This window comes from Equus przewalskii, chromosome 3 (assembly GCF_037783145.1).
Source record: "Equus przewalskii isolate Varuska chromosome 3, EquPr2, whole genome shotgun sequence".
Classification (NCBI taxonomy): Eukaryota; Metazoa; Chordata; class Mammalia; order Perissodactyla; family Equidae; genus Equus; species Equus przewalskii.
In genome coordinates, this window is record NC_091833.1 from 83,453,635 (window position 1) to 83,474,933 (window position 21,299).

Consider the following 21,299-nt stretch of genomic DNA (forward strand, 5'->3'; position numbering starts at 1 on the left):
TCAGATAAGGTGTTTGGGGAAACTACATGTTACATTTGTATTAATTTTCTAGTGTCCAAGGAAACAGGGCCTTGAGTCTGCCCGTCAGCCCATAGTGGCATTCAGATTGTACTGTTCCTAAGGGAACTCTAAACAGTGTTCTAACCGGACACAGTGAGGCCATTCAACCCTTCTTTTGAGTCATTGCTGCTTTCTTAAACAATAACTTTCCCAGCCCTGTTTCCTTCCTTCTCCGTCCTGAGCAAAGATCTGTGATTCTGCTTCCTCTACCCCTTTCTTAGAATCATTCAGCACAAGTCCATCTCGCATTAAAATCTTCTTTTGGTTTACTCTTACTGAGCCGCTCCAAGGTTTCCCATAGTATACACTTTGCCTTTCTGCAGCAAGTAAAAAACTTAACTTTGATGAGCTTATTGATGTCATTGTGCTTGCAAACCGGCAGGGGTAGAGACAGAGAGAGAGATGAATGCACATCGCCAGTACAACTAAAGTAATGCTTATGTGTGAGCATTGCAGTCCTTCATGCTAAATTTCATAAACCCAAACAATGGACAACTCAACCTCTAAGTGACGAAGAAAAAGAGTTGCAGCAAGATGACGGCCTGGAAACTGGATATTCCCACGTCGGAGATCGGTCCTGCCGCACGCAACTCGGACCGACCTCTACGCGGCTCATCCCTAGGGAGTCCGACGGACGCGCATGCGCAGCACCTGCAGGCCGCGCTGCCGTGCCTCCGGCGCCGCGGTTTGCATCCGGGTCTTTGGGCTGTGCGCTTCGCTCCCCGGCCGGGTCGGTCTGGGGTTACTGGTGTGGATTGTGCCAGCTGTTCCAGCGCCGGGGGAGCCGGTCTTCCGCCCGTGAGTCCGGGGGTGGGGACCAAGAAGGGGAGTGGGGCGGGGACCCGGCTAGTCATTGCCCCCTCGGGTGGGCTTATTGCCTGTTTGGGGACGCGGGGCCCGGGACGGACCGAGGTCTTGGGAGCCCCGAGGCGCGGTTGCGCGGGGCCCCTCTCAAACTTGGCTGGTCGTCCTCTTCGGAATTAGGCCTCCGGGAGGGGACTTCCCCTTTCCCTGTTCTGCGGTGGCTTTCTCCCGACAGTCGTTAAGAATTTGGAACAGTCGTACTCATTTGCGTTCGTTCTAGTTTGCCAAGTGCCTGGGCCCAGCAGCCGCGGTGCGGTGGGTTTGCAGCCCTCGCCTCCCGGGCAGGGACCACAGGCGTCTCTGCTGCTCGCACTGCCGAGGATGCGGCCTCCCGGCCCTGCGCGCCCCCGCCGGGTCGGAGCTTCAGAGCGCTTCTGAGGTCAGGTGTAGCGAGGCGGAGGGGACAGCTCGGAGCGGGGATTCGGGAAATCTAGATTCTCGATTCTAGTATAGATTCTAGCCTAACTGGAACCTCAGCCGTGTAGAAGTTCCCATTCAGCTCTCAGAGTTCTGAGACCTGTATTCGGCAGCCTTTTCTCCAAGTTAGGCGCATCCAAAATGAATCAGCACCAGAGGAGGATCAGGGAAGGGGTGCTGCTGTGTCATCTTTTGAGGGCTTTCTGGTCGTGATGCCAGAGCATTGCCCTGGGCCACGGCAGGTTGGATCTCCGGGGATTGACAGGAACACACTTTTTAAATCTGAATACATGTGGTAAAAACATTCTGCTTTAACCTTACATTTGGGACTTTTGGAAGTGAACTCGGAGCTCTCCAGAGAGTTTAAAAAAACAAGCAGAACTTATTGGTAACTGGTCTGAGGGACATACTTGCTCTTTGCAATAAAGTCACCATGTATGGTACTCTTTTCCCAATTTATCCTGATTGTAATAATCACCTGTGATATTTGTAAAAGTGCAGATTCCCTGGACCCCATTTCAGATCTTTTGAAACACTATGTTCAGGGAGAGGGGCCCGGAAATCTCTATCTTTAGCAAGCATCCTAAGTGGTTCTTACAAGACGTATTTGGAGCATGTATCTTTCAGTCAAATAGACCCTCCACCACATGATAGTTTTGTAACTTCAACAAGAAACTTCTGAGTTGTCATTTTCCTTGTCTGAAAAATGAGGCTGGTAATTTCTACTGCAGAGACCGTTAAGTGATTCTAAGCCCTTTAAGTAGGGTCCTTAATCTTAATCATTTTCTGTCTGCAGAACCCACCTTAGGTGCTTGACATTTAATAGGTCTTCAGAAGTGTGTTAAACTGAGAAAAGAGAGAGCATGCCCACAACACAGAAGACGCTTGGAAAGCTCTAATGCCCTTTCTCCTCCTTGCCTAATTACAGTTGGGTTTTTTTAAAAAATTTTTATCAGTAATCAGCTTGCTGAATCTTCTTCTTAGAAGAATATCTCTTGATGGTCATAACAGCCAGGAAATGTTCTGATTCTTTGGTGTAACTTTGAAATTGTTTCTGGCATTGGATTATTAATGAATTTAAATGGAGGCCAAGTCCATTTGTTGGACTGAATTTATGACTCACTGTGTAAATTATTGTCTGTAAATGCTATTTATTTCTTGTTACTGTGCCAGAATTCCAAATCATGGTGATCATAATTTTATGTTGTTATCTTATGCCAGAATTCTAAATCACTGTATTCTTAAGAATTTAGATTCCATCTGGATTTCCATTCATTTAGATTATATTCATTTAGAGCCCATATATTCACTGTAATAAGACCTACTACTCCCATTAATTTAACAAATTTGACGTATTACTGTATGTAAAGCATGTGGGTCCAGAATTTGGGACTGCTGAAACCATTGTAAAAGAATTGGTGTGGGTGATGGATTCATTTAAGTATAAACTAAGAATTAAAATCTAGGAATTATGGTTATTAAATAATGTAAATGTTATAAATCTTGACAATATAAAAATAATGAATATTACAGAAATCAGGGTGTGAGGAAGTGTAGGAATGAAATTTTCACATCTTTCATGGTACTAGTTCAAACTGCATTTTCTAAAATGGAATCATATAATGTTTTTAAATGACTCTGATTTTTAAATGTCTGTAGAATGTTTTTCTTAACCTTAGAGTACTCTTTTAGGAACTAAAATTGCTTTTTGTGAAGAAAGTTTTTTTCCCCAGAGATCAGCGGTTTTTCTAGTTCACTTTTTCTTCTGTTGAATGCAGGAAGAATTAAATGTTATGCTTTTTATTTAAAATAGCATGTTTAATATGATCCCATTGTTCAAAATTATTTCTATACATCCTGCTTATATGTATGCATTAGATAGATAACTGGAATGATCTATACCTAAGAATAATGGGAATTATTTCTGAGTGATAGGATTTGGGACGATTTTTCTTTAAACTTCTTTGTACCTTTCTGTATTGATTGAAACTTTTTAAAAGTGGGTATCATTTTTATAAAAACATTATTTAACATTGTTTGAAAGGGAGGTTGGGTTATTACATTATTTATAGGGAGAGTTCTGTATTTTAGTAAGTAACCCAAAAGTTGCTGAGTAATCGTTGCTACCATTAACTCCCAGTCAGGAAATGAGTACTATTTTGTTTGCCTTTAGTTTTGTTTTATGTTGTTTTATACAGTATCCCTGGAGAGAGTGCAGTATGGTGTCTTTAGTAAGTTTACCTTGATATGAATTCTGGCTTTGTCATTAATTAACTTTGTGACCTCAGTCACACTGTGAGTCCCCTCCTGATCTAAAACTGGGCACTATATTTACTTGAGAAGATTATTGTAAGGATTAATATATGTGCTTAAATAATCTAGCCCACTGCCTAGAACCCAAGGTCTGTTCAAAGGAGAACAGCTATTACTACTATTTTAAAAGTACAGATTGTATTTGTATACGTGCGTATCTTTCTTAAGTAAAGTCGTTTTAAAATCATCAGTGCGTTATACCTGTTTGTCTGTAAATTGCTTAAAGTGCTCTACAATGAAATTTTCTCAGGTTTGAACTTCTGGTCCTGGAAGCTGCACATCCCCATAATGAGGCTTGTAATTCTTGATAACTATGACTTGGCTAGTGAATGGGCAGCCAAATACATCTGTAATCGCATCATTCAGTTCAAACCTGGACAGGACAGATATTTTACACTGGGTTTACCAACAGGTAATACACCATATTTTTCCATTTTAGATACGGAATGTTGTAGCAGTGAAGTGTTTCCCTTAGTAAAATATTTCGTATTTATTTCTTGCCATATTGCTGATCGAAATAGTAGTATATAAAGCCAGAAATGTATATATATGTGTATATATACACATATGCTTCTAAGTATCTACATTCTGTTACTGTTTTCTTGATATATCCAGTATCCTACATTTTGTTACTATGTTAAAATTCTATCTTACATACCACTCCAAAGTGCAAAAGGAAATATCCCAACTTAAGTGGTCATAGTATCTTTTGTACCTTTTTCTACTAGTCTTTTGTTTGTTTTTAGAGATGTTGCTTTCACTATTCATATAATTTCTTGGTAGATTAGCCTTCTTATTAATCAGTAAGAGGTACCTAAAGTGTGTACTGTTGCCACTTAGTTTCACCTCACCTGCCTCATATTCTATCTTATTAGCCCTTTACTAGGTTTATTTTCTATCTTAGAAGTATTGTAAGTAAGAATTGAAGACATGTATGTCTTCATGACAGAACAAACATAAGTATTAATTACGTATTTTATTGAATGTAGTTCTCTGTTAAGGTTTTTCTTCAAAAATAACCAAATAGTGTCATTGATCTCATGGCACTTTATTAGATAAGGTTGACTTCTGCAGGAAGGACTATTGGGCCTGGAATCAGAGCTGCTCCTTTCTTGGTGACTTCAAGGCATTTATTCTGTATTTCTAATCTGTGGTTTCCTTACCTTTAAGAAAGTTAAGGATAATAATAGTTTACAGTGCTGTTTTGAGGTTCAAATAAGATAGCCTTTGTACAAGTCCCTTGTATACTGTACATACTATATAAAGTTAAGGTTCTCCTATGTGGCTACACTCAGACTAGCTGCCTTAATCACTCTGTCTTAATTATGCTGTAGAAATAAACAGTAATTTGAGTGTGAGGGCAGAAAGGCATTAGAGTCATAAATGTCAGCAGTGCTAAATATGTTTTTGTGTATTTAGATCCTCAACTTTTGTTTTATTTTGGATAGTATAACTGCCTAGTAATACACCTGCCAAGGGTGTATCTCCAAAAAACCTTTGTTGATGTTTTCCACTTTTCTCCCTCATTGACTACTGACAGTGTTAATCATGCCTCGCCCTCCCAAGCTTTTGAAATTTGAACATACATTTCTGTAATTGCACTCAATATGCTGTATTGTAATTATCCCTCCACCGAGTACAGTTTCTGGGGAATGTATATCAGTATATATTTATTAAAGTGATCTTAACAAGCTTGACTTTTACAGGCCTGCACACTGAGGGCCTGACCTGCCTCCCTTACTTATTCTCACTATGATAGACACTGAATCATGATAGGCAGATTACACTGCTGCTGGTTCAAAGAATAGGCCTGAACTGGCTGGCTTCACTCTTACTCGTGTTGCTAGTGTATATGAAAACTATGAGCTCTGGACAGAATCTCTCAAAAATCTCTCAAAAATCTGGCTTCACTGCCATGTGATATGTGGCAAATTCCTTAATCTTTTTGACCCAGTTCTTCCATCTTCAAAATGGGAAAGATAATACCAATTTTCCAAGGTCGTGAGATTTACATGATCTAATGTATAAAAACACCAGCATAGCATCTAGAACATAGGCATACAAATGTCATCTCTGAACCTCCTCCCCTGTCTTTTTTCTATTCTCAACTACAACTTACCCCATCTTTGACTGTTGGAATTCCACCCCTTCTTCAAGACTCAATTGAAATGACATCTTTGGTCCTTCCTCAGACAAGGAAGACTACAATCTTTTCTTCTTTGATTCACTGCTGTTCTCCAGACTTCTTATAAGTCATTTATAATATTTTTCCTTGTATTGTGGTTATTTTGTACTTGCCTGTTCCTATCTTGTGAGTTCTTCTGGGATAGAAACGTCTTAATCTTTGTTTTATCTGAATCATAGTAAGCACTTGGTAAATATTAGTAAATGAGTATTGCAAAGCAAATATTAAAATGAAGTTACTTTAACCGTGTCACCCTGTACTGTATCTTTCATTGTTTTCTTTTCTTCAGCCACCTTGATTAAAATGTAGAAAATGAATGTGTTTTTTGTTATCACCATTGTGACAACTTCTCACTGTTTTTATGCATATATCCTTAAATTAGGAGGGAGTCCTATAACTATTCTCTGGACACTAATAGACACAGAAGATTTGTTTATGCTTCTGGGCAGAAAGAAGGAAAAGCATATTTATCCATCTTTTAGCCTGGTTTCATGTTAGTAGGCTGTAGTTTTTTGAGAAGGAATTGTAAAATTTGACCATATAAATTTTGAATTATTAATTGCAATTTAAAACAATATGTGTGCTTAACTTTGAGAAAATCTCTTAGACTTCTGTTTTCTGAACCTATGTGATATTTATTATTTTTAGCAACTTCTATAATTCTGTCATTTCAATTGAGAGTCATCTTTTACTACTCTAGAATTTCCTTTGTATTTTTTTTTTGCCAGAGACTGAGTTCTGTCATACTTCTGACTGGTGCTTAAGTGGAAATTTTTTGCGCAGGTGTTTTGTGTCATTTTGTAATGGTGGGTAGATTAGGAATCACTACTTCAATTAGGATTGGGAGGACCTGGTCACTTTTTGTAAGAATACAGTCAATCTAGCCTTCCAGTTTGTAGTTAAAATAAAAAAAATATAGCAAGTTTAGAAAACAAAAGGAGGCCATCTTCAAGTGGCTAAATTCGTTTGTCTTTATTGTGCCATATCATGAAGTGCTCTCAAACAGATCTTAATTTTATAAAACATGTATGCGAATCACATTTATAAAACAATAAAATCAAGAACTCAGATGAAGTATGCAAAGCCAACATCCCATTTCCTAAAGTCATTTTACTTTATACATTTTAGCTGATACATGCTGAAGCTAACACAAAGTGAGAAACAGGAGCTCTAGTTAAAAACTTAAAGGCTAAGGTTCCTCACTTAATCCTTGACAGTTTCAGAGTCTATTTTGAAAGTAGGGGCAATATTTAAATCTAGCTCTAGTTTCCCTTTTGATTTCATTAAATAGTCAACACTTGACCTATTTATGTATCATTTATTTTACAAATCCTTCTCTAAATAATAAAGATTTTTCTCAAAAGTTGGGATGTTTATTTTTCTTTTAATTCAGATGTGCTCTCTAGAAGTTTGCAATCTTGGAATATTCAACATTAATTCCAAATACTCAACAACTCAAGAAAAACTAATTTCTAATGACTGATTTCCAGTTTTATTCAACAATTCTAGTTTACTAAAATTTCAGGGTACCTTGTAAAGAGACTAATTCAAATTAGATTTGTTAATTGAATATGTATTTGAATTAAGAATTGTTTGCCTAATACATTAGAAACGTAGAATATCATTATGTAAGAAGAGATAAAGATAATATAAACTTTTTTAAGAATAGATTTTCAAGTTATGTTAGAAAATTGAATCTTTATCTGTTTTAGGGAGTACACCTTTAGGATGTTATAAAAAACTAATAGAATATCACAAGAATGGAGACCTTTCTTTTAAATACGTGAAGACCTTTAACATGGATGAATATGTAGGTAAGCTATATTATTTGGATATGTTATATTTTATATTTTAAATAAAATGAATATATGTTGAGAAAATTAATATTATTTGAATTTATGTTTCAAATATAATATGAATATATTTCTGTAGTATACTGCCTTGTGATGAGGTTGAGAGTTTATATAAAAAAGAATCTATAGTGGAAGGAATATGGAACTGGAAATCAGAAATCAGAATACCTGCATTCATCTTGGGCACTGCCACTTACCAGTCATGTAACTTTGAGCCAGTCCATTTACATTTCTCATTCTCTTTTTTTTTTCTTTTTTGAGGAAGATTAGCCCTGAGCTAACATCTGCCACCAATCCTCCTCTTTTTGCTGGGGAAGACTGGCCCTGAGCTAATATCCGTGCCCATCTTTCTCCATTTTATATGTGGGACGCCTGCCACAGCATGGCTTGATAAGCGGTGCGTAGGTCCGCATCCGGGATCTGAACCAGCAAACCCCGGGCTGCTAAAGCAGAACATGTGAATTTAACCCCTGCGCCACTGGGCTGGCCTCTCTTTTTTTCCTTAAAGGCGAAGTTAAAACCAGTGTTGTTGTGGAGATAAATTAAGTAAAATGTATGTAAAAGTAATTAGTAAAATAAAGACTTTTCAAATATAAGGCTATTTATACAGTCATGCTTTGCTTCACAACAGGGATACATTCTGAGAAATTTGTTGTTCTCAGGTGATTTGTCATTGTGCAAACATCATAGAGTGTACTTAAACCTAGAAGGTATAGCCTACTACACATCTGGGCCATATGGTACTAATCTTATAGGCCCGCCATTGTATATACTGTCCATCGTTGACCAAAATGTCACTACGTGGCTCATTACTGTATTTCTAGCCATTAAGCTTTTATAATTTATTGTTAACTTACTTAACTGGAAAGATCTGTGATGCGTCTAAACTCTGTGTTAAAATTTAAATATAGGAATACATTTTTATTTGTAGTCTAAGTTATAGCCAAAAAACTGTTATGATTCAATATTCTTTGCATGCGTGTATGAAGAATAGAGGAGGAACATGGGCTAACATTTCAGTCGTGTGGCTAATTAATTTATGTTGAGCTTAACATATAAATCAATTCCATTGGTTAAAATTTGTGTGAGAAGTGGAGTATAGTGATTAAATTGCACATGAACCAGGCTTCTGTATTTGAATTTCAGCCCCTCTGTGAGCTCTGTGACCTTGGGAAAGTTACTTAACTTTTCTGTGCTTTTGTTCACCTATAAAATAGGATGATACTAGTATTTCCATAGAGGTTGTACAAATTAATTGAGTTAATACATGCATATACAGTGGTTAAAGTAATGCCTGGCATATAATAAGCATATATTCCACATAAAAATGCTTTTAATTTGAATGTGGTATAGAAAGGTTATATATTTTAAATAACATTTAAGTCTTAGAAAAGTAAACTTCAGGTTTATTTCTGAAAATACTTACATTTTTATTTATTAACTTTATATTTAGGACTTCCTAGAAATCATCCTGAAAGCTACCATTCATATATGTGGAATAACTTTTTTAAGCATATTGATATAGATCCTAATAATGCTCATATCCTTGATGGGAATGCTGCAGATTTACAAGCAGAATGTGATGCATTTGAAAAGAAAATAAAGGAAGCTGGAGGAATTGATCTTTTTGTTGGAGGTATGTAAAACATTTTGTCATTAATCATTTGTTAATATTTGAATTAAATGCTTTAAATAAAAAAAACAAATCTTATCAGTATGTAAAGAACACCCATGACTATCTGTAATACCAATTTATTGAGCTACTGATTTATACTTTACTATATTTTCATCAAAATATAATCTTAAGGTTGCAAGTTGGAATTGTTTAAATTATGTTTTGAGAAACAGGTCCAAATCCCTGCTAAACTCTTCTAATTGCCTCTTTAGAATTGACAGTTTAGCATATCTTAGAAAAAGAGTGATGTATTTCTTTTCCTAAATGATATTCTTATCCTTTTACTGTTTCTTTAAAACTCTAACCCAGCCTTCTTACCCAATTACAGGGTTAACTCTCTCAGAGTTTGCATGTGGAACAGGTGGATTTTAGCATTTCCGTACTGAACAGTTAAATTGCTTAATTGTATAAGACTTTATTTATCATCAGCCTTTAGTTAATATGAATTAAGTTGTATAATTGTCTTAATAAGCTCCAAAGTGTATAAGTATTTGACTAAATTACACGTGAAATTTATAATATATATACATATATATGTGTGTACATAATCTACCATTTAAAATAGGAGGAAGAGTTTCTTCCTTTATAATGACAACATGGTTTTCTGACATCAGTATGAAGCATCCAAAACAGCTAATTAATTACCATCAGAATAGTATAATATCAACTAAACTGAAGCCAAAATTTGTATTTGCCAGATTCTTTAGTATTCAACTAAACATACTAAAGCTCTAAATTAAGTTTTCTGGATATATCTTATAATTAATTTCTTAGAAGACTGCTCAAAATTACATGAATTTCAATCTTCAGTATTGCTGTACTGAGGTTAATTTATGGTAGAGGTGGCCAGGTATGGTTGAGGTAGTTGGTTGCCCCTGGGAAAAATTGGGTTTTAGAGTCAGAGATAAATTTGCATCCTGTTTTGGCCACTTACTATCTATATGACCCTGGGAAATTCATTCAAGTTCAGTATAATTTATAAAATAGGTTTAATATTAATCATTCCAAAATTTGTGAAAATTAATTGCATTACAACCTGTATAAAATGCCTTGTACAGTGGGTGGTATGTAGTTCGTACTCCATTAAGTGTTACTTCAGTCTTCTCCTTATTTCTGAACTGTAGATGCTGAAATAATTGTTCCTTAGATCCTTGAAATTTCTGCTTTTTTAACTGAATTACCTCTAAGGGTATCCAGTGAGACTGAAATTTTCTCTTTGAGGAAATTTCTATCTCTCCCTGGCAGAATCAGTATCAATTACTTTGTTGTGTAGATGGGATGGTTTTTATCTGAACAAGAATACAAGTTAGGCTATTTTGCTTTTTAAGATAGAAAGTTATCTATGTTTTAAATAAAATTTGCTAATATTACTTCAGTATTCCTGGAAAACATTTGCACTCCATTTTTGTCCATATCACTCAATTCTGAGATAATTACCATTTGCGCCTGCCAAAATCAAGGCAAAGGGCAATAGATATTTGAGAACATTTAAAGAGTGTACTACCCATGCATTCTTTAAACTTTCTAAACTTTATACCAAAATCAAGTAGAATTACAGTCATGTATCACTTAACGACAGGGACATGTTCTGAGAAATGTATTGTTAGACCATTTTGTCATTATGAGAACATCATAGAGTGTGCTTATATAAACCTACATGGTGTAGCCTACTACACACCTAGGCTATATGGTACCAATCTTATGGACACTGTCATATATATGGTCTGTTGTCAACTGAAACGTCATTATGTGGCACATGACTGTACTATAATATAATATACCTAAACTATTTATCTTAGTTATATCAAGAAATATTTTCATTCATTTACTGGTATACAGAAAGGCATGGTAGTTATTAGAGGTTTGTTATTAAAAATGGCTGCATGAAAAATGCCTTTTTTACCTCTTCATTTGAGGACTTTTTTTTCCGGTTAATTTATTGACCTAACATAAGGAGCCATGTGACAAATCCCTTGGGGACTCCATGCCAGCAAGTAGAATTCAGTTGGGGGGGCGGGGGGTACTGATAAGAACTCTTTAACTCCATTTTGTCGTTTTTCCTGCTTTCCAGAAAGCATTTATAGCTTAATGTAGTGTTTAAGGCTGAATCTCCCTTATCAAAGATTTCTAGTAGAACTTTCTTCTTTCGCCATAGCGTTAAGTCACTTCTCATTACTTTTTACCTGAAGTTTTTTGGTACATTTCCTCACTATAAGCCACCTTAGTTCTCCCTTTGAAATAGATGGAGCATAAATTATAATTATTTATGTTTATCACTGACTCTCACTACTAAAAAGAACTTGGTGTTTTACAAATTTTTGTCTTGAGCTTTCTGTAGTTCTCCGTCCACAAAAAATTTAAGAGACTTTCCTTGCCTCTTCCATTAACATCTTCACTGTAGTCATGTGATGATCCAGGGTCTGACATTTTATGTTATCCAAAGGACATAATTCCTCTGTGTATAGGGAGAGAAAGGTTAGCTTATTGCCTTTTCCTTGAACTGTTTCCTTGTGGGGATATCCTGTTATTGGATGTGTACTCATGAAAGAATCTCACTGATTCTTTGCCTTTGTTGATCTCGGTTTGTTATCATTGGATTTTCAAGATGAGGCTTGGTATCTGGGTCTTACCACTTACCCTTCTTTTGTTCCAGGGTTTGGTTAATAAAAACACTAAGAACTGAGCCAAATGGGATCAAAATATCAGCTTTATTAAAGGTAAAGTTGGATTAGAGATTGCAGGTTGGGCTTGAGGCCAGAATGGGGTTTCCTATTTCTCCCCTCTGAATTGGAAATAGTAGGACAAGAAGAGCTCAAGAATATTAATCCACGATTGCTCACTCCTGGGAAATGGAGCAGGAGTTCCCTTCCCTCGGTAGAAAAGAGAAAGGAGGATATATATATACTCTTAAACATTCTCAGTCTTCCTCTGATGGTAAAAGTGTTGAGAGAAGGAGTAAGGTGTATCATGCAATTCGTGACTCACCCCAGTTACACAAGCATGGAGTTTTGTAAGTAGACTCCAAAGGCGTTATTAACTTTACAATTATCTTAAGATAATTTGTTTTTCAAAAGTAAAAGTAAGGCAATGGGGAAAACTTTAACCCACTCTTTTGGTTACATGACTAGATTCTTTGGTTTGCAAGTAACAGTAATCTACTAATGGGACCAAAAGTGAATTACTTGCAGTGATTCTGGGGTAACTCACAGAATTGATAGAAGAGTTGAAACAACCAAGTCTTCAGAAGAAAAAGAATCGGGGAGCCTCAGATCTCCAAAGCAAGAACTCATCGACCCTCTCCTGCATGCTAACCATCAAATGTCTCTGCTCTAGATGCCTTCTTTCTTTCTGTATCCCTGGTCAAGTTTGAGAATTTCTGGAGAGAAATTCTGATTGTTTCAGCTTGGGACAAGTACTTATCCCTAGACCACAATTATTCTCCCTAAAAGAGAGATAAGGTGTTATGATTGTTCTAGTGCCTGTTGTGGGGGAGCAGAGTAGGGTAGGGGAAGGAAGAAGAAACTATACTGAGCATACCTAAGATTAGCAGTTATCCATGCCTTTATTCAGCCGTTATTTATTGAGGGCCTCCTATATATCGTGTTATTCTAAATGGTAAGGATGTGGTAGTGAAGAAGACAAAGTTCTTACTCTCATGAAGTTTGCATTCTACCCCACAGAACTATAGGAACACAGGAAAGATATATAATCCAGACTCTGAGGTTTTAGAGATGTTTCATAAAGATGCTGATATCTTAGTTTAGACTTAAAGATTGAATAAGAATTAGCCATGATTTTTAGATTTCATAATTATTTTTAAGAAAGTTTTATAAAGCTTTGTAAAACATGCTGAACATTTTTTAAAATAAATTTTATATGAGGAAGCTCAATATTTGATAGATATTCATGGTCAGTAGGAGAATGTATTGATCCCTCTCCATCATGAACAATTGCTGATAATTTTGGCTTTGCTGTACACTTTTAGACGACCCAAATCAAAAGAGCCACTAGTGTTGATGTTTGCGGACTTACTATTTTTTCTGGAACTTTTATTTTCCTGGTTCCATCCTTTCCTCTTTATACATACATAGAGAAATATAAATATTTGGTCAGATGTGTACTTCAGAGAAACATAACAGTTTTACAAATATAGAAAGAAATGCATATCTATAATTTAAAACTTATAGTTCCAAGCAGAAACATACTTAATAGTGGAAACAATCCATACATATTAACCACATGTAGGTCTGGCTTTATGTCTCTGCATTAAAAATTCCTAGATTGTTGTGCTTTGGTAGTTTATATCTGCTGCTGAAGGTTTTCATTTCTTTCTTCCTTCAAAATCAGGTTACTCTGTTACATTTTACTTTGTTGTAGCCTGGGAACAATTTGTTAGGATTGTATGTTGAGTCAGTAAAATACACTTATCTATCATTAAAGTAAATGTGCAGGATATAAATGTAACAGATATCTTGCCTCAGCGAACTTGTGGGTTTATTTTTTGATTGAAGTTGCCAGAAATCTGACTAGCTGGTAAGGTATATGTATATAAAACTTGATTTATTTATGCCATGGAAAGATTCTTGATTTTATGAAGATTTACCTCCAATTTCCTTCAAGTATGGAATGTCATATTCTGATCTATATTTTAAAGGCAATCCTAGAATATTAGAGCTGGCAGGAGGGCTCCTTAAAACAGTGTTTTCAAATTGTGGTTGTCACCCATTATTAGGTCATAAAATCAGTATAGTCAGTCACCTCTAGCAGTTCCCTTCTGTTTGTTTTGTTAATGAAATGGAATGTAATCAAAAGTAGTTTGTATGGCTACTAGTAAGGGTAAGTATTGTGTCATGCAATTCTTGTTTTTATTATATTTGTGTGTATGTGTGTACTAGATTGCAGTCTCAAATGTATTTCTTACAGTAGGTTACAGTCAAAAAGGTTTGAAGAAAACTACTGCCTTAGATACTATTCTTGTCCAATCTAGACATTTTTTTTTAAAGATTTTATTTTTTCCTTTTTCTCCCCAAAGCCCCCCGGTACATAGTTGTGTATTCTTCGTTGTGGGTTCTTCTAGTTGTGGCATGTGGGACGCTGCCTCAGCGTGGTCTGACGAGCAGTGCCATGTCCGCGCCCAGGACTCGAACCAACGAAACACTGGGCCGCCTGCAGCGGAGCGCGCGAACTCAACAACTCAGCCACGGGGCCAGCCCCTAGACATTTTTTTTTAAATGGAAGAATTTTTTTTTAAATTCTTCCATTAAGCATTTTTGTTTTTTAGATTGGCACCTGAGCTAACATCTGTTGCCAATCTTTTTTTTTCTTCTCCTCCCCAAGGCCCCCCAGTACAGAGTTGTGTATTCTAGTTGTAGGTTCTTCTGGTTCTGCTTTGTGGGACGCCGCCTCAGCATGGCTTGATGAGTGCCCAGGATCCAAACCGGCAAAGCCCTGGACCACTGAAGTGGAGCGTGCAAACTTAACCACTTGGCCACGGGGCTGGCCCCAATCTAAACATTTTTATAAGTAAGGATACTATACTATAGGGAGGTCCAGTAGTTAAATGAGCCATCTAAACTAGAACCAAGGAAGTTAAAGTGTTAATATAAAGACCACTGAGTTAGGAATCAGAAGATTTAGATTTGAGTCTTGTCTCCATGTTTACTAAACTGTTACCTCAAACAATATGTGACAAAACAAATCACATGTTATCCCTGAGCATCAGAGTTTTCTTTTGAGCTTAAAAACAGGTGGGGGAGATGAAAGAAATAGATATGCCTAATCTGACTATCTCACAAGATTGTTAAATAGATCTGTTGTTGAGATGATGTATGTGAAAATGCTTTATAAACTGTAAAGTGTTATTCTAATATAAGGTGATACTTAATTCTACTGCTATTAGAATCATGCAAGTTCATTGCTAAGCTTATGGAAAAAATTGAAATACTTGTTGAATCAAATACAGGAACAAATATTTTAATGCAGCATTAGAAACTCAGCTATCAAATAAAACAAGGTAAGTGTGTTTATGACTATTTCTTTGCACTTAAAAACATGTTGAACTTTGAGAAACCTTACTTATGTGAGCAACCTTATTTATTTCATGTGTATATGTGTGTGTATGTATATTTCTTTTGAAAGGAATCGGTCCAGATGGTCATATCGCTTTCAATGAGCCAGGATCCAGTTTAGTATCAAGGACAAGATTAAAGACACTAGCAATGGACACCATTTTGGCAAATGCTAAATATTTTGATGGAGATTTATCAAAGGTGCCAACTATGGCTCTAACAGTTGGTGTGGGAACAGTGATGGATGCTAGAGAAGTAAGAATTAAATGTTCTTTGATGTTTTCCCTTTGATGTCTATAGATTTTGGAGGAATTATGGCACCAAATAAGTGATATTTTGGTTGCATCCTGTTTTCAATATAAATTGTCTAGCTTTCAGTAAGTTCTGTCAGTCTCACTGCCATGTTTAGAACTCAACTAAATTAAGTCTTTTGGAGCTGTAAAGGAAGAATTAGCCACCACCCCTTTTAGGGTACTACTTCTCTTGCCTGTTCCTGCTTCACAATTTGAGGTCCTAAAATCATACTGATCATATGGTCTGTTTTTAAGTGTAACAGTCTTATGAAAGGACTATTGGGACAAAGATGCAGTGCTAGCTAACACTAAACTGCTTTTGGAGACTCAGGATAATCTAATATGCTTCTTGACTGTAGGAGGATAGCCCAGTTGGTTTCCAGCAGAAAAAGAAGCCAACTAGGGCTGGATCTAGTGTAACTGATATATTTAAGAAGGCAAGACCTCTGAACAGTAGACCCTGCCTCATTTTTAAATTTTTAATTGGGCTGTGATTTCCTTTCCTGAGAATAACAGAACAAATTATAGTCAGCTTATGATTATAAGTGGTTAAATTATATGGAAACCCAAAACTCCATTCCTTTTTGGCATCAGGATGGGAGAGGTTCAGAGGAAGGAGTACAGACAAGGTATGAGGAATAAGTAATTGATTTTAACATAAATACCTCTAACTTGAACATACAAATAGAACTGTCATTCAAAATGTAGTTTTTCTTCTAAAAGTCATTGGTATATTAAAAAAGACCTTTCAAGGACTGAAATTTCATAGTAAGTTGAAAAAAATATTTCAGAGCAATCTTATTTCTAAACTGACGTGTGCCATTCTTAGCTGCTGCTTCTCCATGTCTAATCAGTCACCAAATCCTGACCATTTCACGGATAACTTAGAGATAAATAAGGATCCAGCTCTGCATCACAACTGCCTTAAAGTCTCTATCAGTTTTTTCAAAGATTATTGCAAATCCATCTAAATCATGGCTATCTCCATTCTTTACCTATCTATTCTCTATGTTATAGCCTGAATTTTTTTTTTCAAAAACAGTTCAGTTATTATTCATCTATCTAATTAAGAGTCTGATTCCCTATTATTCCATCACAAGATGAGGCCTAGCCTCTGTTTGTCATAAAAAGGCTCTGCATTTCAGATTTCAACCAGTTTACAGCTATTTCTTTTTAATTCCCTATACTCCAGCCTTACCAAATTTCTAGCTTTTTATTGACCACTCCATAACTGTCTGAAATGCCCCCATGTGGAGCTTTTTTGCTTATCCTTAAGACTTGGTTTCACATAGGAGCTACTCTAAAACTTTTCCATATGAGAAATACTCTCCTTGAGAATGGTGGAACAGGTAGATTAGAAGTAACCACATATTCTGAGAGCAATTTTTTTTCAATTTCTGCTTTTCCAGATATTTCTTCTTAATTCTCAGAGGTTGTACATGTCTTAGGCATGCACACACACTAATTCTTCATCCCACCCCCAACTTCTACTAGCCTCCTTTCCTTCCACTCCCTTCATAATGCTAATGCTAGCCTCACCATGTATTTCTGTTTCTCAACAATAAGTGTTTGATTGTCTTGTCATTTTTTTTTCTTAGTATATGTTTGATGTTAAAATTTGTTGCCACCTCTCCCATTACCTTTTATAATATTTGCTTCAGTAATGAAAGACTTAGCTCATACTGTCTAATTGGTGGACCTTTTAACAGTTTCTGTCTCTCAAGAGACAATATAATATAGTGAAGGATGTGGACCCTGGAATCAGGTCTCTTGTTTGTAGCATAGCCTTACCAAGACCTTGGGCAAGTTACAGAGTATCTCGGTTTTCTTATCTGTAAAATGTGAATAAGAATAGTATTTATCTCATAGTGTTGTTTTAAAGAGTTAAATGAGATAATTTAAGGAAAGTGCTAACTAAGTTCAGTGTTTAACTTTGAAACCACCAAATCGTATGTTAAAACTCCTTAAATAAATTAAACTTCAGAACATATCCATCATGCAGCAATCACCACATATTTTCATTTGATTCAGTGTGTGTTAAAGTAGTTTTATAGAGACTTTACAAGTGCTTGTCCAAGAACTTCTGCCAGATTGCATAATAATCACTCAAGGGACCTGATTCCTGGGTTCTAACTCCAAAGATTCTGGATTAGAAGACAGGATAAAGCAAACAACCTGAATGTTTTTTGTTTTTTTTAAAAACTCCTCTGTAACACATGGATCAGTCTTAAAAATAAAATTGCTATAATGTCCAGCAAGGGAAACTAATTACCAAATCCATTAATCAGTGTTGTGCTTACCTTACTATATCAAACATGATTAATTTTTGTTTTAAACATCAGATGCTTTTAGTTATATGTGATGGCATATTAAATTCTTCACTGATAGATCCTCATACTTTAGAACAAGAAGTATCAATAAAAACATGCGTAGAAATTCATATATATTCTAATGCATCCATGGGCTTTGATATGAATCAAGATGTCAAAATGGAAAACAAGTAGTGAATCTTAATAAAAGATATACAGTAATATCTGGTTCATTAATCTTTAATTTCCTCCCTCTTTAAGAAAGTCTGGTTATAAAATATGCAATTCAGAATTTTTATATTGTTATAAATATTTTAGAATTACAACCACCTTAACATTCATTTTTTAGTTAACAATTGTAACAATTGTAATGAGAAAAAAATCATGTTTAAATATTTAGTACATAAACTGTTTAGATTAACTTGTAAAATAGGATAGATTTACTGCTAAAAATGATAAAGACTCATTCTGACACATATATACTTACTCACATTTGCACATGTTCTTTGAATTATCTCATAGGCTGTTAGGGATTTTGGACCAAGAACTTGGATTTTCTATAGTTCATAAGGATATCCTGAGTCACGTGTGCTTAATGGCATTTAAGTAGACCCTGACTCCTTCTTTAAAATCTAGTTTTTGTTCCAGGACAACTGTAGATTAGCACATATTCAGTGAAACAGTCTTAAAGTTTCTTTTTGTAGATTACTCTTTAAATATGCATTATTTTACAGTCTTTTGCTTTTCCAAAGTAATATCTATTGCTTATCTGGACTAGAGCAATTTGGTGTATCATTCCTGGTTGTATAAAATTCTTTGTTGACATGTAATTCTGATTTTGAAAAACAGCCCTTCTGTTTCTTTTTCTTCATTCTCCCAGGTCTCTTCGGTACATCATTATTTAATATGTTAATAATCATAGGCACTATTCTATATTCAGTAATACTCCATAACAAGATACTATTTTACTTTGTTAAACCAGAAGAGAGAAACTTGGTGCTTGCCTGTTACCTTAAAGAGTAGAAATAAATACCTTGAACTGTGAAGAAATATGGAGCTGTTAATTTTTATTTGACCTCCAGGAGAATACTGGTGCCAGAGACCTTGTTTTTAAAAAAGAAAAAAAAGAGAGCTTCTTAGCCATTTGGACCATGTTTTAAGAATTAACAAGTAATGTTCATAACTTTTCAGGTAATGATCCTCATAACAGGTGCACACAAGGCATTTGCTCTCTACAAAGCAATAGAAGAAGGAGTCAACCACATGTGGACTGTTTCAGCTTTCCAGCAGCATCCTCGAACTATTTTTGTGTGTGATGAAGATGCTACTTTAGAATTAAGAGTTAAAACTGTGAAATACTTTAAAGGTGAGCACTGAAATTTCAAAAGCAGACTGTGAGAATGTTCTATTGTAGATGACAATTTTAAAACTTAATATAACTGTGGAGTTATGCTGCCCTGTGGCCTATTGAAAACTGGCATGTGCTGAGACAGTTGCCAGTTCTTTCAAGGGAATAGAAATGTCTCATCTCAGATAATAGTAGTTTTCAGAGTAGTTTCCTGTTTTTTTTCTTGAAGAGAATCTCTTCAATCCATATTTTCAGTGAACAAGATTTTTCTTGAAATCCAAAATTTAATAAAATATTTTACTTTCATATTGAATATACAAGATTAAATAACCCAAAACGAAATGAATATGTCTTATGATTTTCTTTTCATTGTTTACCTGTCTCACCCCCATCTCCAAGCTATGTTTAGAACCTAATCAGAGGATAAGATGGGTCACTCACTATCTCATTTAATCTTAACAATTTCAAACAAATTATTCCCATATTTAAAGTTATAATGCCTAAATGTCAAAAACAGTGTAGAATAAACTCTGTAAGTAATCAAGAGTTTGATTGCCCAGACTTCTGCATATGTATTTCCTTTTGCTTCTTCCTGCAACCTAGTTCAATAATTCTTAAACCTTACCGTACCAGGTTATATATATAAAACCACTTCTGCTTGATGTAATGGGTGATTTAAGACACTTTCAAGGAAAGTGTGACTACACTCAGTTTAGAACCCATTCCCTGCTTAAGAGTCAACTCCACATATAAATACACACACATAAACAAGCTGTCCAATGGGGTACTCTTTATAAAACACCTGTGTTCATACAGCAGATATGAAAACATTATGTAGTCAAATATGTAGGTCATTAATTCACAAAGTATGCAGTATGTGTACTACTGATATTACATGAATCAATATATATTTTAATCTTTTTGGTCTAGTAACTAGGAGTTTAACATGTATTAGAAAAAACATACTGAACCAGTCAAACCTGTATTTCATGGATATTAATGCTTTGACAAGTTTAAAGATGTTACCATATTTTATTGCTTCTAAGACATATCTTTATTCACATTTATCTGAAATTGGGACTTGTTTAAAATTGGTGTCATAGCTTATCTGGTAGCATTTTTGTGTGTGTGTGTCTGTGTGACGAAGATTGGCCCTGAGCTAACATCTGTTGCCAATCTTCCTCTTTTTGCTTTAGGAAAATTGTCACTGAACTAACATCTATTCTAGTCTTCCTCTATTTTTTTTTATGTGAGATGCCACCACAGTGTGGCTTGACAAGTGGTGCTATGTCTGCGCCTGGGATCCAAACCTGCAAACCCCGGGTCGCAGAAGCAGAACATGCGAACTTAACCACTACACCACTGGGCCAGCCCTGGTAGCATTTTTTCTTGTGGTACATAAAATAATGGTGTGTGATACAGTGTTCAGCATCTCATATTCATGAACTGTAGTATATAAACTTAAAAATTATCAGTCGGGGCCAGCCCAGTGGCAGAGTGGTTAAGTTCACATGTTCCGCTTTGGTGGCCTGGGGTTCACCGTTCAGATCCCAGGTGCAGACCTACGCACCGTTTGTTGAGCCATGCTGTGGCAGGTGTCCCACATATAAAGTAGAGGAAGATGGGCACAGATGTTAGTTTAGGGCCAGTCTTCCTCAGCAAAAAAGAGGAGGATTGGCGGCAGATGTTAGCTCAGGGCTAACCTTCCTAAAAAAAAAAAAAAATTAGTTTAAAGGAAACCAGTAAGTTATAGTTCATGTAAATGTGTGATTATGGTAGAAATCTTGAAGGTGATACACAAATGATTGAAGTTTGGCAAACAGCAAAAATAGTCTAATTTTTAATACAAAATTTTGATCATGTGTATATAGTTTTGTATTTTCACTTATATGTTGTAAGCATTTTCCTTTCTTA

The 21,299-nt window shown here is 35.7% G+C and overlaps 1 protein-coding gene across 2 annotated transcripts in view; it reads left to right on the top strand.

Annotated features, from left to right (window-relative positions):
• Nucleotides 1-452: 452 nt before the first annotated feature.
• GNPDA2 (glucosamine-6-phosphate deaminase 2) overlaps nucleotides 453-21,299 on the top strand; it is a 28,927-nt gene continuing 8,080 nt past the window's right edge. The window contains exons 1-6 of one of the 2 annotated variants that reach the window (XM_008519511.2): nucleotides 453-858; nucleotides 3,905-4,066; nucleotides 7,552-7,653; nucleotides 9,146-9,328; nucleotides 15,506-15,690; nucleotides 19,229-19,403. In XM_008519511.2, coding sequence (XP_008517733.1) covers nucleotides 3,943-4,066; nucleotides 7,552-7,653; nucleotides 9,146-9,328; nucleotides 15,506-15,690; nucleotides 19,229-19,403 — 769 coding nt within the window. In that variant the 5' untranslated portion in view covers nucleotides 453-858; nucleotides 3,905-3,942. Of the gene's footprint in view, nucleotides 859-1,033; nucleotides 1,304-3,904; nucleotides 4,067-7,551; nucleotides 7,654-9,145; nucleotides 9,329-15,505; nucleotides 15,691-19,228; nucleotides 19,404-21,299 lie in introns of those variants that run through there. The other variant, XM_070612920.1, reaches the window with a different exon arrangement.